At 49.6% G+C, this 16,984-nt stretch overlaps 1 protein-coding gene across 11 annotated transcripts in view; it reads right to left on the reverse strand.

The window, feature by feature from the left end:
• Positions 1-16,984, reverse strand: part of EHMT1 (euchromatic histone lysine methyltransferase 1) — a 174,205-nt gene that overhangs the window by 97,106 nt on the left and 60,115 nt on the right. For 9 of the 11 annotated variants that reach the window (XM_062207134.1, XM_062207133.1, XM_062207130.1 and 6 more), the window contains exons 2-3: positions 16,883-16,949; positions 6,240-6,796 (exon numbers count right to left, since the gene is read on the reverse strand). In XM_062207134.1, the coding sequence (XP_062063118.1) occupies positions 6,240-6,796; positions 16,883-16,949 (624 nt within the window). The remainder of the gene's footprint in view (positions 1-6,239; positions 6,797-16,882; positions 16,950-16,984) is intronic. The other 2 variants (XM_062207135.1, XM_062207131.1) reach the window with 1 other exon arrangement.

Consider the following 16,984-nt stretch of genomic DNA (forward strand, 5'->3'; position numbering starts at 1 on the left):
AGTCATGGGTAACAACATACCCCCCAAAACACAAGCAAAGACGAGCCACCATGAGGCAGAGACAGAGAGGGGAGAGTGAGGAGACAGAGGGCCGAGTCCTCAAACCTTCACAGTGCCATCCCCACAGAGTACCTGGACAGTGCACTGCCTGCACCCCATGGCCCAAGCGAGAAAAGAAGGGAGAGCCGCAGCAGTGGAAACAAGGCCACAGATCAAGAAACATTTTCTATCTGACTCTGGTTTACTGCAGAAAACCTTTGCCAAGCCCTGATTTTAATAATAAATACTATTACTAAGCTAACAAAGACTCAAAATGACCAACATCAACAACTTTTCAGTTTATCACTGCACTTTATGATGTCCATGTATCAGAATTATGTATCTCACAGGCTGACCATGTCCACTTTCGCCAACTTCCCATGTCTGCCTTAAATCTCAGCCCTGCCCAGCAACCTACAAGGTGGCCGCCACGACTCCAATAATAACCCTAGCACTGCTCCATGCACAGTAAACACTGCCCTTCTATCCAGTCACCTGCAACCCAAGGGAGCCAGCTCTCAAATCCAGTTCAATCTGGTGCAATCAATCAATGGTGAAGAGTGTTAAAGGCAAGGTGCCCCTCAACAAACTGTTCACAGCAGACAGAGGGAAAGCCTCATGACATGGTGTATGACAGTCACACCTCATGAACACAGTACAGGCAATGAAAGAGACTTCATCAAAATTAACATTTCTATGGATCAACAGACACAATCATCAGTGAAAGGCAACTAACAAATAGGAGAACTTAAGGTTCACAACTTATAGAAGGTTACTATTTAGAAAACATAAAGAAGTCCTACAACTCAACAAAGTAAAAAACAAACTCCTGATTAAAACACTGAGCAAGGGACTGGAGTAGACATTTCTCTAAAGAACATTCATTGGGCTGGTGCCATGGCACAGTAGGTTAATCCTCCACCTGTGGCACCAGCATCCCACATGAGCGCTGGTACTAGCCCCGGCTGCTCCTCTTCCAATCCCGCTCTCTGCTATGGCCTGGAAAAGCAGTAGAAGATGACCCAACTCCTTGGGCCCCTGCAACTGCATGGGAGACCCAGAAGAAGCGCCTGGTCCCTGGCTTTGGTTTAGCACAGCTCCAATCATTGCGGCCATTTGGGGAGTGAACCAATGGAAGGAAGACCTGTCTTTCCCTCTCACCGTCTGTAACTCTACCCTCTCACTGTCTATGACCTTACCCCTCAAATAAATAAATAAAATCTTCAAAAACAAGACAACAAAAGAACATTCACCAGTGGCTAACAGGCATGTGAACAGACACTGGGGCTGGTGTTGTGGCACAGGTTAAGCCAGGGCTCACGGTGCTGGCATCGCACATCAGGGCCACAGTCTGAGAGCCGGCTGTTATGCTTCAGAGCCAGCTCACTGCTCACACACATGGGAAGGCAGCGGAGGATGGCCCAATTCCCTCGGTGTGCCATCCATGTGGGAGGCCCAGATGGAGTTCCAGACTCCTGGTTTCAAGCTGGCCCAGCCCCGGCCTTTGCAACCATCTGGGAAGTGAACCAGCATATGGAAGACCTCTCCTACCCTGTCTTTCCCTCTAACTCTGCCTTTCAAATAAACAAACCTTTAAAATTAAAAAAAAAAATGTTTTTAAATGTTCAACATCACTAATAATCAGGAAAAGGCAAATCAAAACCACAGTGAGATATCACCTCATACCCATTAGGATTGCTACTGCTGGATGGGTTGGAATAGGATGGGAAGGGAAGGGAAACGATATTGGTGAGATTGAGGAGAAATAGACGGCTTATGAACTGGTGATAGCAACGTGTCACAGCAGTTGTAAACAGTATGGCAACACCTCAAAAATGTGAACACGGAGTAACCATAAATCCAACAATTCCATTTCTTCCAAAATCATAAAATAGGGTCTCAAAAAGGTGTCTATGTGGCCATGTGCACAGTCAGTACAAAGTGAAGCAGCCCAAGTGTCCATCGACAGATGAATGGATAAACATGGCCTGCACACACAGTGGACAGCATTCAGGGTCACAGAGTAGGAAAATGGCTACACTAGATATGCATGGATGCAGAAATGCAAACCCTGCACTGGTTCAGGTGGTCAGAATCTACAGTGACCATGGCTGTACAACGTGAACTTCATGGACTGCACACTTACAGGTGGTGAGGACGGTGACTTCTGGAGCGAGTACTGTGGCACAGATGCTCACATCCCTCATGAGAATGGGGGCTCAAATTCTGGCTGTTGTTTCCAATCCAGCTTCCTGCTAATATGCCTGGGAAGTAGCAAACAATGCCTGAAGTACGTGGGCCCCTGCCACGCATGAGGGAGACCAAGATGGAGTTTTTGGCCCTTGGCTGCAGCCTGGCCCAGCCCCAGCCAATGAAGCCATCTGGGAAGTGAACCAGTAGATGGAAGACAGATCTCTCTCTCTCTTCCCCACTCCCCTTCCTGTCACTGTTTCACATAAACAAATAAACTGTAAAAAACATGAACTTTCTGTTATGTGTCTTTTACCAAGACAACAAAAGGAAATCAAGGCACCCCATCTCCTGCAGATAGGAACAGGGATACGGGAACACAGACAAGAATAATTGTCATTCAAAGTGCTTGACAGTCTATGCAATGGGTGAGCCAAAGGCCCAAACACATGGGTTTGGGGGATACAGGGATGCATGTGATGTTAAGGTGAGGCGAGCAGGCAAAGAAGGACTCAAGGTAAGAGCAAGCATGGGACACACGGGGAGCAGGGTGCTCCCAGGCTTGATGGGAGACGACTGTGCAGGCACAGAAGGCACACAGTGCCCCTGTTCTGTCTCTCTCATGCACAGCCTGTGTCCAGGTGGCACCTGTGGTTTCTCAGACCCAGCCTTATGCTGATGCCCTGCTGCCACCAGCGCGCAAGCTGGGTGATCTGCACCTGCTGACAGTGCAGGCAAGGGGAAGATAGGTCTGAAGAGTTGGAACCTTGATCCCCAAATGTGGATGTGAAAGGTGCTGGGGGAGGTGGGAGGAGGGCAGGGTCAAGTGAAGTCCTGAGGATGGATCCCAGGATGAGGAGACCTGAGCCAGCAGCTGCGCCGCAGAAGGGCCTCACCAGATGCTGGTGCCACACTCCTGGGCGTCCCTGCCCAAAGAGCCATGAGGTAAATCAATCTGTTCTCTAAAACTACCCAGCCTGTGGTATTCTGTTATGGCAGCAGACAACTGGAGCTGCAAGTGGCTTTTTGTCATTCCCCTGAGGGCAACAACCCAACTTCCAATCCAGCTCCCAGCGTCAGGATGGGATTCTCTCCTCAGGCCTCAGAACTGTTTGTCCCCCTTGGGATGTCCTTTTCTTTCCCTAAGAATGAACTCTCTTCCCTCCTCTGAAGCACAGCTCACATACACCAGGCTCCCATAACTCGTGCACTAGGTCGTCTGGCGTGTGCACACAGGGGCATAGCTTGAGCACAGTATAACTGTCCTTTCACACGTCGACCAGGACTGGCTCTCACAGGGTCACTGGACACCCAGGTCAGGCACTATTCCTCCTGTGCCACCTACAGACTATGGGGCAGACGGCTCAGCATGGTGCTGTCCACCTCTCCAGCGCTTGCAATTTTCAAGCCCAGATCAATGAGGGTAAAAATAAAACCCTGAGAGGAAATAACCACAAGAGGCCAGTTCTAGCTCTGGTATAAAACATGATCTTTAAAAGAACATTTTCAAAGGATACACTGAGGAACTGCAGGGCCTGGGTGAGGAACCTACACTGCTTCTAACAACCCAAAGCCGTGAAAGAAGACCTGCAAGGCAAGCAGAGGGCAGGCCGAGGTCTACTCCTCACAGAGGCTTCCTCCTGGGCCAGCCATGACTCAGCTTCTGCCCAAGGCCAGTTCCTCGGCACCAGTGGGACTGTCACAACCACAACTCAATATGGAGTTGTACAAGTGTTACAAGTGATCTTTCCAGGACTGGCACTGTGGAACAGCAGGCTAAGCTGCTGCCTGCAGGGCCAGCATCCCATATGGGCACTGGTTTGTGTCCCAGCTGCTCCACTTCCAATCCAGCTCCCTGTTAATGCACCTGGGAATGCAGCAGAGAATGGCCCCAGTCCTTGGAAGAAGCATCTGACTTCATCGTGGTCCAGCCCTGGCTGTTGTAGTCATTTGGAGAGTGAAGTAGCAGATGGAAGATCTCTCTCTCTCTTTTTTTTTTTTTTTGACAGCAGAGAAAGGTCTTCCTTTACCGTTGGTTCACCCCGCAATGGCCACTGCGGCCGGCGCATCGCGCTGATCCGAAGCCAAGAGCCAGGAGCCAGGTGCTTCTCCTGGTCTCCCATGCTGGTGCAGGGCCCAAGGACCTGAGTCATCCTCCACTGCACTCCTGGGTCACAGCAGAGAGCTGGACTGGAAGAGGGGCAACCAGGACAGAATCCAGCGCCCCGACCTGGACTAGAACCCGGGGTGCCGGAGCCGCAGGCGGAGGACTAGCCTATTGAGCTGCGGCACCGGCTCTCTCTGTATCTTACTCTCTTGGCTGAAATACTTTCAAATAAACAAAACTGAATCAAAATTTTAAAAAATGATATTTCCATTTTCTCATAAAACTAAACATCTCTAATTATTTTACAAATGTGACACAGGGCCATGTTGCAGCACAGCAGACTAAGCACCCGTAACGCCAGCATCCCATATGGGCACAGGTTTGAGTCCCCGAGCCCCATTCTGATCCAGCTCCCTGCTAATATGCCTGGGAAAGCAGAAGATGGCACAAGTGCTTAGGCCCCTGCTGCCGCTTGGAAGACCCAAATGAAACTCCTGGCTCTTGGCTTTGGCCACGTCCAACCCCGGCCACTGCAGCTATTTGGAGAGTCAATCAGCGGATGGATGATCTCTCCTCCCCTTTTTCTAACTGTGCCTTTAAAAAAAAAAAAAAAAAAAAAGTTTTAACATTTACAAAATTCTGGAAAAGTTTGAAGCCACGTCAGCCTGGCCAGGCTGGGTGAAGGGGAACCCAAGGACAGGGCCAGGATCAGTGACAGGTGTTGTTTCCAGGAGGTATTTGAGAGGCTGGCCTACAGGAGGATGGAATGCTTGGTGGCTCAGAGGATCCCTGGGGAGCAGAGAGTCCCATGCTTGGTGGGCAGCAGCCGGCAGTCCTGCCCACCACTAACCAGCAGTCACTGCAGGCGACTGTGGAGAAGACAGTATCCCAGAGACCAACATGGGCGCATGGGACGAGGTGGGCAGTCAGCATGGGAGAAGAGAAAAACCACCAAGAGCAAGAGGGGCCAGGACCAAGCAGCACAGCTCCAGCTGGAACTGGTCATCAGTACCTTCAGAAGGACAAAACCAAACACAATTAACACTGTTTTTAACTAATCAGATAATGGGCAAAACAGATGTCGAAACACATCCATACATGGAATGGATAGCAAAGATGCAAACAACTGAAGAACAAATCAGGAAGCTGGCAACAGGCAAGGAACTGCCTGAGAAGACAGAACCCAAGGTCCATCTACAGGGAGTTCTATGGGAAGAAAAAGTACTCTGCATGTTTCTGGAGCTAAATTCGCAAACCCTCACACTGGCAGGGCCTGTGTGGACAGCAGCCCCCAGAGGCTTACACTGCCAGCTTCCAGAAGTGCCAAGGGAACACAACACAGTCATAAACCCAGACATCAAACCGGAGGAGCAGCGGAAAGGCAGTGTAGACATTCTGGTAAAATGCATCACACGCAGGCGCGTGAACCACAGTGAGAACAGTGACAGGGGCCACCTGCACCTGCACTCACACCAACAGCTGCTCTGCTCTGAGGCAAGCCTGAGCCTGCCATTTGGTGCAGGAAGGGAGATAGGGGTGTGCTTCAGTGTGGCTCTCTGTAGTCACACCTCGGTGGCCCTGCAGCACCAACCCACTTCACTTCTAGTCACTTCCTGGTGAGAAGGGATGGAAGTCACCAGGCCCACAGCTGGAGACGAAGTGGTCTCTGGAAAGGTCCACACAGGCAACAGAATCCTCTAAGAGCAAAGCCCACAGAGGAAGTGGACAAAGTGTCACCGGCACCATCCCGCATACAGGAGGCATCAGCACATCCTAAACCGCTCTCAGGCAGTTCAGGTCACAGCTGCCTCTTACCGGCCTTTTTCACTCACGCATTCCGTTTGCCATTATTGAAGCCAAACAGAAGACAAGGAACAGCAAGCAAGAGAAGACACAAAATTACCAGGCCTGGGATGGATTTCGGCATGGTCTTTCGTGCCCTGTGAACCTTGACATCAGGGCCAGGAGCCACGGGTTTCCTGTCTTCCGTGTCTGTGCCCCCTTCCCCGGGCATGGCTGCCGCTGTGGCTGGCATCTGAGGGAAAGCACTTGGAGTCCTGCCTTTTCCAGCCCCTCCAGGAAGGGTCTTCGCAGCATGGCCAGGAAGCGAGGTGGCCAGCGTGCTGGTAGTCCTCACTGGCTGCCCCTGCAGGGCTGGCTGAGTCAGGAAGTAGCCGTTGCTGCCCACAACAGAAGTCTGCACAAAGTCATCGGCTGTGACGTGGTTCTGCTTCCCCACTTCTGAGTCTCTTTCTGAAATCCCATTTTCTGCTATACGGGGTAGTTTATTGAGGCCCTCCTGTGGGCTAACTTTTGTGCCCTCCTGAGTATGCTTCGCTGCACTTGGATGACTGTTGTCATCACTTTTCGCACAGGATCCATTGGTTTCACCATCTGCAGCCACGTGAGCCTCTCCTGCCTGTTTCTCCGCTGAACCTTCATCGGCAGCCATGGGGATCTCTGTGAACAAGAAGACAAGATGTCACCAGCTGGAGGTGCCTGCCCTCCCAAACACCGCCCCCAATGCGAGAATGACAACTACATGTAACTCTTTCATAAAAGTTCTATAAATTGTGTGATATCTAAAGCCATCTATAGAAACATCTTATAGGGGTCAACATTGTGGCACAGTGGGTTAAGCTGCCACCTATGATGCCAGCATTCCATGAGTACCAGTTCGAGTCTCAGCTGCTGCACTTCCAATCCAGGTCTCAGATAATGTACCTGGAAAAGCAGCAGAGGATGGCCCAACCACTTGGGCCCCTGCCACCCACGTGGGAGACCCAGATGGAGTCCAGGCTTCAACCTGATCTAGCCTTGGTTGTCGCAAATATTTGGGGATCGAATCAATGGATGAGAGATCTTTCTTTCTTTCTCTCTCTTTCCCTCTATGTAACTCTGCCTTTCAAATAAATAAAATAAATCTTTAAAAAAAGTCCTCTTGGCCGGAGCCGCGGCTCACTAGGCTAATCCTCCGCCTTGCAGCGCCGGCACACCGGGTTCTAGTCCCGGTCGGGGCACCAGATTCTGTCCTGGTTGCCCCTCTTCCAGGCCAGCTCTCTGCTGTGGCCAGGGAGTGCAGTGGAGGATGGCCCAAGTGCTTGGGCCCTGCACCCCATGGGAGACTACGAGAAGCACCTGGCTCCTGCCATCGGATCAGCGCAGTGCGCCTACTGCGGCGGCCATTGGAGGGTGAACCAACGGCAAAAGGAAGACCTTTCTCTCTGTCTCTCTCTCACTGTCCACTCTGCCTGTCCAAAAAAAAAAAAAAAAAAAAGTCCTCTTGGGGGCGGTGCTGTGGTGAAGTGGGCAAAGCTGCATCTGCAGTGCCGGCATCCCATATGGGCACTGGTTTAAGTCCCGGCTGCTACACTTCCAGTCCTGCTTATCTTCTATGGCCTGGGAAAGCAGTAGAGGATGGCCCAAGTCCTTGGGCCCTTGCACCCGTGTGAGAGACCCAGAAGAAGTTCCTGGCTTTGGATCGGCACAGTTCCAACCACTTCGGTCATCTGGGGAGTGAACCAGTGGATGGAAGACCCATCCCTCCCTCCCTCCCTCTCTCTCTGTGTAACTCTGACTTTCAAATAAATAATAAATCTTTTAAAAAAAGTCCTTTTGGGGCTGGTGCTGTCGTATAGTGGGCTAAGCCTCCACCTGTGGTGCCAGCATCCCATATGGGCACCAGTTTGTATCCCACCTGCTTTCAATCCAGCTCTCTGCTTATGGCCTAGGAAAGCAGCAAAAGATGGCTCAAGTGCTTGGGCCCCTGCATCTGCATGGCAGACACGCAAGAAGCTCCTGGCTACTAGCTTTGGATCGGCTTAGCACTGGCCGTTGCGGCCATTTGGGAAGTGAACCAGCAGATGGAAGATTTTCCTGTCTCTCCCTCTGTCTGTAACTCTACCCATCAAATAAATAAAAATATTTCAAAAAAGTTCATGGAATATGTCTATTAAAAAATTCCTTTCATTCCATATACAAACCAACACTTTGACAGATTAAATATAAACTTACTTCTTAGGCATTAACTTCGGAAGTTAACTGGTTGGACTACGAGTCAGTACAGTAAAAAAACAGTATTATTTGGAGCAGAAAATAGGGTTTCAAAAGTGACTTCCTAAGAACAAACTTAAACAAAAGAAATAGGTCAGAAAGGGCCAGACTCCCTGCACATCCTTCATACACGCAGCTCTCCAGAGAAGCTCAGACTGACAACACCCTGGCAGGTCAGGCTTGGGGACATCATAAACAATATACACACTTCACACTGTGCGACTGACAAATAGATTTAACTTCACTGACACACATCACGAGATGTAGAAAGAGCCTCAGGCTCCATTTCCTAGCAGAGGCTACCTCCCATGTGACATTACTACTGAACCGACTATCTGTCTGTCCCTAGATTTTAAGTTGTGTAATAGCAAGGATTCTGTTCACTACAGTACCTTAAGCACAAGAATAACAGGGTATAGAATACAGTGTGTGTGAAATTCATCATTTCTGAGTGAATAATTAAAAAAAAAAAAACAGCAAAATAGAATAAGTGGAAAATTCTTCAACTCAGAGAAGGCAATACACCAAATTCTACAGCAAATGTTTACTAATTAAGAAATGCTAAATTAGGGCCGGTGCCGTGGCTCACTTGGTTAATCCTCCGCATGCAGCACCAGTATCCCATATGGGCACTGGGTTCTAGTCTCGGTTGCTCCTCTTCCAATCCAGCTCTCTGCTATAGCCCAGGAGGGCAGTGGAGGACGGCCCAAGTGCTTGGGCACCTGCATCCGCATGGGAGACCAGGAAGAAGCACCTCACTCCTGGCTTCGGATCAGCACAGCGCCGACTGTAGCGGCCATTTAGGGAGTGAACCATCGGAAGGAAGACCTTTCTCTCTGTCTCTCTCTGTATCTCATTGTCTATAACTCTACCTGTCAAATAAAAAAAATTATTTACAAAAAAAAGAAAGGCTAAATTAAATGCATAAGATCAGAAGTATCACAAGGGATTCCTCGGCACCATTAAAAGAGGAGGTGCTGGTGATACGAAGGGGAGTGAGAGGCCTGAGAGTAGGAAAGGAAGGGACCACTGTTCTCGTTTGCACAGAGACGAATCCATCAGCAACCATGACACAAACGTAGCAACACCACTGAGCTTGAGATTGAGTTACAAAATCAAGGACATTTCTCTACACTAATTTAAACCAGAAAATTTAGGAGAAAAACAAATTATTTATGAAAGCAGGAACAAGTACAAAGAGTTCAAAAAATTAGCTGACACTCAAAACCTATGTGAAGAGGCCCTTCTATGTTCCTGAGTGGAAACACAAAAATTACAAAGCTGCCAAGGTTCCTCAAATTGAGTCTATAAACGAAATGATGTTCTAATCAAAATTCCAATCAGTATATCAAAGAACTCCATGACCATAATCCAAATTGGGGGAGGGGACTGGCAGCAGGCAGAGCACTGCCCCAGCTCCTCACTCCAGCCTTCTGCTACTGCAGCTCTGAGGGCTGCAGTGATTGGGTCTCTGCTGCCCCTGGGGGTGACCTGGACTGGGCTCTGCCTGCTCCTAGGCCCCAGCCCAGCGGCTGCCACTGCAGGCATCTGAGGACTGAGCCACAGCATGGGAGCTCTTTCTGTTGGTCTGTCTCCCTCTGTTACTGTGTCTCTCCGATGACAATTATTTTACTTTGAAAAATGTATAGGGAAGAAAAAATTTTTACAACTAGCCCAGAAAACCATGAAAAAGAATATTAAAGAGAAAGGAAAGCAGGCTTGCAATGAGAAACAGCTTCCGTGGGCTCAGACAGCACCATTGCCCAGGAGCGGCGAAGGCCCAAGGGACACTGCCTTCCCTTCCTACTGTCAGGAGCAAGGGTAGGGGACCTGCTGCCATGGTTTTTATCCAAAAGTGTCCTGAAGAGGCCAGCGCCGTGGCTCAACAGGCTAATCCTCCGCCTTGCGGCGCCGGCACACCGGGTTCTAGTCCCGGTCGGGGCACCGATCCTGTCCCGGTTGCCCCTCTTCCAGGCCAGCTCTCTGCTGTGGCCAGGGAGTGCAGTGGAGGATGGCCCAAGTGTTTGGGCTCTGCACCCCATGGGAGACCAGGAGAAGCACCTGGCTCCTGCCATCGGAACAGCGCGGTGCGCCGGCCACAGCGCGCTACCGCAGCGGCCATTAGAGGGTGAACCAACGGCAAAGGAAGACCTTTCTCTCTGTCTCTCTCTCTCTCTCACTGTCCACTCTGCCTGTCAAAAAAAAAAAAAAAGTGTCCTGAAGAAACCAAGAAACAAAGGGTGTGCAGGTCAGAAAAGGGTACACACTGACTCATAGCAGCAAACATGGCTGCAGGCATTCCAAAGGCCACAGGTACAGGGTGGGCTACAGATGTCACTCCCACTTGAATCTTACACCCCATGGAAGAGAAGTGTACATCATGAAACCACAAAACCTTTTGGAAAAAAACACTTTGAAGACCTAGGAGCTGGCAAAGTCTTAGCCTGGACACTAGAAGCATAAGTGATAAAAGGAGATTTCATTAAAATTAAAAACTTGCTCGACAAAAGCCCATGGGAAAAGTATGAAAACACAGCAACAGGAGGGCTGGTGTTTGTGGCACAGTGTGCTAAACCACTGCCTATGATGCTAGCATTATATGTAAGCAAAGGTTCAAGTCTCACCTGTTCTACCTCCAATCTAGCTTCCTGGCAATTTTCCTGAAAAAACAGCTGAAGGTGGCCCTGCTACCCATGTAGAAGATCTGGATGGAGTTCCAAGCTTGGAGCTTCGCCTGGCCAGCCCTGGCTGTCGCAGCCATTTGAGAAGTGAACCAGCAGATGGAACACACCTCTCAATCTCTATTTTTCCTCTCTAACTCTGCCTTTCAAATAAAAAAAATAAATATTTCTGGGAAAAAAAAGATAGCTACAGATTGGGAGAAAATATTAGCTAACTACACATCTGACAAAAGACTAGTACCTAAAATATATAAAGAATTCACACAAAGCCAAAGAGCAGTGACCCCAACTCACAATGAGAGGCCCTTCACAGCCCTCGGGCAGGGAGTGCCCCAGGGGACACAGCGCTTGCAGAGGGCTCCTCCTCCTCCAGAGCAGCCCCTGCTGCCTGGGCCCCAGCTCACAGATGCGAGCCCGGGTGCTGGGCATCACACAGAAGGGGACTCGGTGCTGGCTGCCACTGTCCTCAGCTTGCAGAGGGCCTTCCTGCAGAAGAGGCAGCACTGAAATGCTCAGGAGTGGGGCCAGACTTATGGCACAGCACGTTGGGCTAGAAACTGTGACGCCAGCATCCCGTATCAAAGCACTGGGTCAACTCCCTGCTACTCTGCTCTGATCCCGCTCCCTGCTAACCTGCCTGGAAAAGCAGTAGATGATGACCCAATACTTTGGCTGCTACACCCACATGGGAGATCAAGAGGGCCACTCCACATGAGAGACCAGCTCCAGCCATTTCAGGAGTAACCAGAGGATGCAAGATCTTGCTCTGTCTCCCCCTCTCCCTTTCAAAAAAATAAACATTAAAAAAGAAGAAGATGATGATGATGAGCGGAAAACCGCCAATAAACACGTTTTGGATTTTTTTAAAGAAGAATATAAAGAGTTGTGTTGAATGACTACTGAATTTAGAAGAAGAAACACGGCAGATCCCTATGGAGAAAGCTAAGCCTGTCCGTCCCAGAGCAGTGTGACCAGGGTGCAGGATCTGGCAGGAGGGGAACACAGGAACATGGCTGAGATGCTGACAGTCCATGCTTGGCTTGGTTTCAGAGGGTGCTCCAGGGAAGCTTATCATGCAACAATGGACCTGTAAGGGACAGGGCCACCACAGACAAGGGGCAGGTAAGCTCAAGTCCAGTGTCGTTGGAGCTCTGAATACACAGAACAGGAAGGGCTCTCTCACTCCCTGTTCTCATCCCGAACACTGCCCTGACCCTTGCTGCGAAGGCCTGGCAGAGGCTTCCTGGGGAGGCTGTTTCTTGGGGAACGCTGCCTTCTCCTGTGTCCTTACTTGTCAGAGGCACACAGAGCTTTCTTCTGAGCACATCCCGACTGAGCCCCCTGGTCTGTGTCTGCTAGGAAGGCTGCAGGTACCAAACACAAACGGGCAGGCAACACTGCCTCACACATGTCCAGTGAAGTAACAGACACATGACTATGAAAAGCATTCAGGATCTTTAATTTTATGTTATATTCTGAGACACAATGCTTTAGCTGGATTGTTTTAAATCAAGTCATTACCTGTTCTGAGAAGGAAATGCACTGTAAGACAAGATGTCTCATCATATGCAATTAGCACCAGGCAGCAAGTGTCAGGACATCCACGGCCAGTGTTTCCATAGACTCACACTCAGAAACTCACCAAGTGGCTACCCCCAAGGGCCAGGCCCCTCAAGGGTGGGCTGATGGCAGGAGAGCGTTTCATCTTTCTTGTACAACCACAACACAGCAATGGCAGTCTCACTTACATTTGCTTTTGAGAAGAAAGCATTTCCCCAGAATTCACTCATTTTTCCTATCTTCTAAAGCTGCCTCTTTCCCAACAAACTCAGCATGGCATCTGTGTCACACCTTCACAAAATCTTCTCCAAGCATTTAGCTTGATTCTCGGAGCAACAATGTTTCCACAGTCCATGCAACCACAACAGCAGGCCCAAGTGGCACGGGCAGGCTGGGAACACACCGAACATCCAACTCTCAACCTGCCTCTGGGGTCCTGGCAACTACTGAGAGCGTATGGACAGCAAGCGCCGGGCAGCCGGGTGGCACACCTAGGAACTGCAGAGAGACCACAAGGAGCACTGCTGTTCCTTCCAACACCCACTCCACCCACGAAAATAGGTTCCAAAGGGGAATTCCATAACAAACAAAAAATGCAGGAAACACAGCATAATCTTATAAGGATAGGCAGGTGGAACAGTGGTAAGTGAATAAAACAGAAAAAGCAGGATCTGCAGACAAGGGATGGGACAGAGCTGGAAGGGAGAGACAGTGCCGCTGAGACCCGAGAGGTGGAGGTGGGAGCGGGTCAGAAAGGGAGACAGCCACCCCATCTGAGACATGACCACCAACCCTAAAGAAACAAGTCGGCCAAACACTGAGAAAGACACAAAACCAAAGTGGATGCGAAAAGAAACAGAAAACCTAAATAAAACTTTAAAGATCCCATCTCGTACTAAAACACACACACACACACACACACACCCCTTCCCATCTAGAAAAGCTATCCTACCAAACATTCTAAAAGTAACTGGCGGGGGCCAGTGCTGTGGTATAGTGGGTAAAGCCGCGCACCAGTTCAAGTTCTGGCTGTCCCACTTCTGATCCAGCGCCCTGCTAATGTGCCTGTGCAAACAGCTAAAGATGGCCCAAGTCTCTGCACCCATGTGGGAGATTCAGAATAAGCTTTTGGCTCCCAGCTTCAGATTGGCCCAGCTCCAGTCATTGTGGCCATTTGGGGAGTGAACCAGCAGACAGAAGATTGCTTGCTCTCCTTCTCTCTGTATCTCTGCCTTTCAAATAAATAATAAATAAATCTTTAAAAAAAAAAAAAAAAGCATAGTGTGTATGGATTGACCAGGACAGCAACACTCCATGACTGACCTATGACACAACATGACACATATCAAAACTCTAGTTGGGGACTGGCATCCAACAACTGACAGGAACATTAGTTCAAGTACAGGTTGTTCCACTTCATATCCTTGCTAGTGCCTGGGAAAGCAGTGGAAGATGGTCCGAGAGCTTAGGCCTCTGCCACCCACACAGAAGAGAAGCTCCTGGCTCCCAGCTTTTGCCTGGCCCAGCCCCAGTCACTGTAGCCATTTGGAAAGTAAACTAGTGGATGGAAGGTAACTCTCTTTCTCTTCCTCTCCCTCTGTAACTCTTTCAAATAAAAACATCTAATTTGCAAAAAAGCAAGAGCAACAGTGACAGTGCAGTGCTAGGGTAAGAAAAGGTAATCAGTGAGTAGAAGGGGAAGTCCCAGAACTGACACTCTTCGGGTCAGCACTGCGGAATGGCAGGTAAAGCCACAGCCTGCAGTGCCGGCATCCCATATGGGTGCCAGTTCAAGTCCTGGCTGCTCCACTTCCGATCCGGCTCCCTGCTACGGCCTGGGAAAGCAGTATAAGATGGCCCAAGTCCTTGGGTCCCTGCACCCATGCGGGAGACCCAGAAGAAGCTCCTGGCTCCTGCCTTTGTATCGGCCCAGCTCTGGCCATTGCAGCCATTTAGGGAGTGAAGCAGCAGATGGAAGACCACCAACCCCCAACTCTCTGTAACTCTGTCTTTCAAATAAATAAATAAGTAAATAATTTTAAAAAACAAACTGATATCCCACTGACGTGCAACAAGGCCAAAGAACAATCCATTGGGGAAGCTGGGTCAACTGGATATCAACTTGCCAGAGAATGACACTGGATCCCTACCTTGATCCATATATAAAAACTAACTCAAAACAGATCAAAGACTGCATAGAAGGTAAAACTATAAAAAAGGAAAAACTTGGCATGAATCTTTATGACCTTCTACAATGTAATAGTTTCTCCGTTCTAACAAAATCATAAGCAATCAAAGGCCAAAAAACCAGATAAATACAAACTTCACCAAAATTGAAAACTTTTCTGTTCCACCATCAAAAAGCAGAAAGAACAGCCATACTGAAAATCACATAGGGGACTTGAGTATGAGGTCTGCACAGAACTCTGACAGCTCAGTAACAGCCACCAATAATCCAACTTAGAGGCCTGCACTCTGGGCAGACACTGGCACCAGGGAGCCACAAAGACTGGCAACAAGCATAGGAGAGGCTGCTCAGCATCAAGAGCCATGAGGGAAATGCAGAAGAGAACAGACTGAGAACACACTCACCAGGAGGGCTGGATCAAGACATTCCAAGTGTTGTAGAGAATGCGACTGTTGGTGGAAATCAAAGCAGAGCTCCAAAGGAGGGTCACACCTTGGCTCAGGAGCAGTAGGCACAGGGCAGAGCCCAGGGATAAAAGGACAAAGTGGTGCCCACTCTGGCACCTGGTGTCATAGATGTAATGACTGTTCCTAGAAAAAGACAAGGGGGCCACCACTGTGGCATGGTGCAGTAAGCTGCCACCTGCCATGCCAGCATTCCATGTGGACACAGGCTCGTGTCCCGGCTAGGAAAGCAGAGCAAGATGGCCCAAGTGCTTGGGTCCCTGCCAACCACATGGGAGACGTGGGTGAAACTCCTAACCTGGCCCACGTCATTGCAGCCTCTCTTCCTCTCTCCCCCTCTCTCTGTAACTCTGCCTTTCAAACCAATAAATAAATCTTAAAATTTAAAAAGTTTAAAAAAAAAAAAGGGCAAAGACTGAGGATGGTGGGCAGAGAGGTGAGAGGGAGAAGTCACACAGCACAGGCACCAAGAGATCAGAACACGTCAAGAACTGAGAGGGCTAGGGTGACAGGAAGGAAACACTAGTCAGGTCTCAAAACGTCTTGCAAACAGATGTGAGGTGAGTGGACAGTGGGGGGACCCAAGGCAAGGGGCCCAGGGCTAGGCAGAGGTAGCAGCAGCAGGAAGTGGACAAAGAGCAGGTGGATGAGAGGGAGCCAGGCATGACAGGTAAGAGACCTGTACCCGTGTCGGGGTGCTTGGGCTTCACACCCAGTTCTTCTGGCTCCTGACTGCAGCTTCACGGCCCTGCACACCCTGGAGGCAGTGGAGATGGCTCGACAGTTGGGTTCTTGCCACTCATATGAAAGACCTAATTTTGATCCCAGTTTTGGGAGGGCCCAGCATTGGCCACGATGGGCATTTGAGGAGTGAATCAGAGGATGGGAACTCACTCTCTCCTTATCTCATCTCAGACTCAAAAAAAAAAAAAAAAAAATTTTATTTTTTATTTTTTTTTTTTTTAAAGGAGGCACTCATAGTCACAGCTCAGTGTTGGCTGAGAGCCAGATACACACAGGGGCTGCAGTGTCCCAAACTAAATAGGCCCTCACCCCAAACTTTCTTTAGGTGATCTTCTGTGGACCTCTCCCTAGAGAGCTCCTGTGGACATCCCCTGCATACACACCCCGTGGACAATCCCTGTACACACCTCTGCACACACACCCTGCCGTGTTTTCTAAGCCTCCAGTTTTACCTTGTGTAGAATGTCATATAAATGGAGTCAAACAGTATATGACCTTTGCAGTCTGGCTTCCTTCACTTAGCAAAACACATCTTAAGCACCATCCACATTGTCCCCTGAATCATGTGGGTCCCACTGTCCCACTGTGTAGATGCTGCTGATCCAGTCTGTGGATCAGGTGAGAACGCCGAGTAGTGTCAGTTTCGTTGTCAGGAATCAATCTGCTCTGAGCAGCTGTTGGCCACTCTTAACTTCCTGAGCGTGCTTGAAGACAAGGGTGTGTGTGTGTGTGTCTGGAACCCTAGGTAAAGGAAAGAAACTCAGAAGCCTGGGGTAGACAAGAAGACAGAAGAGTGGCAGGTCTTCCAGCTGGGGTGGAGGCTCCTGTCCCGCCCACGAGGGAAGGCTGCCCTTACCTTCTCTCAGCAGCTCGGTTTTCATGCAGCAGTCCTGTTTAGCCTCCCCCTTAGCCGGAACTGCCTGCTAAAAAGAAATGAGAGTCATCAACCTGGATTCCT

This window comes from Lepus europaeus, chromosome 12 (assembly GCF_033115175.1).
Source record: "Lepus europaeus isolate LE1 chromosome 12, mLepTim1.pri, whole genome shotgun sequence".
In the NCBI taxonomy this organism is placed as follows: domain Eukaryota; kingdom Metazoa; phylum Chordata; class Mammalia; order Lagomorpha; family Leporidae; genus Lepus; species Lepus europaeus.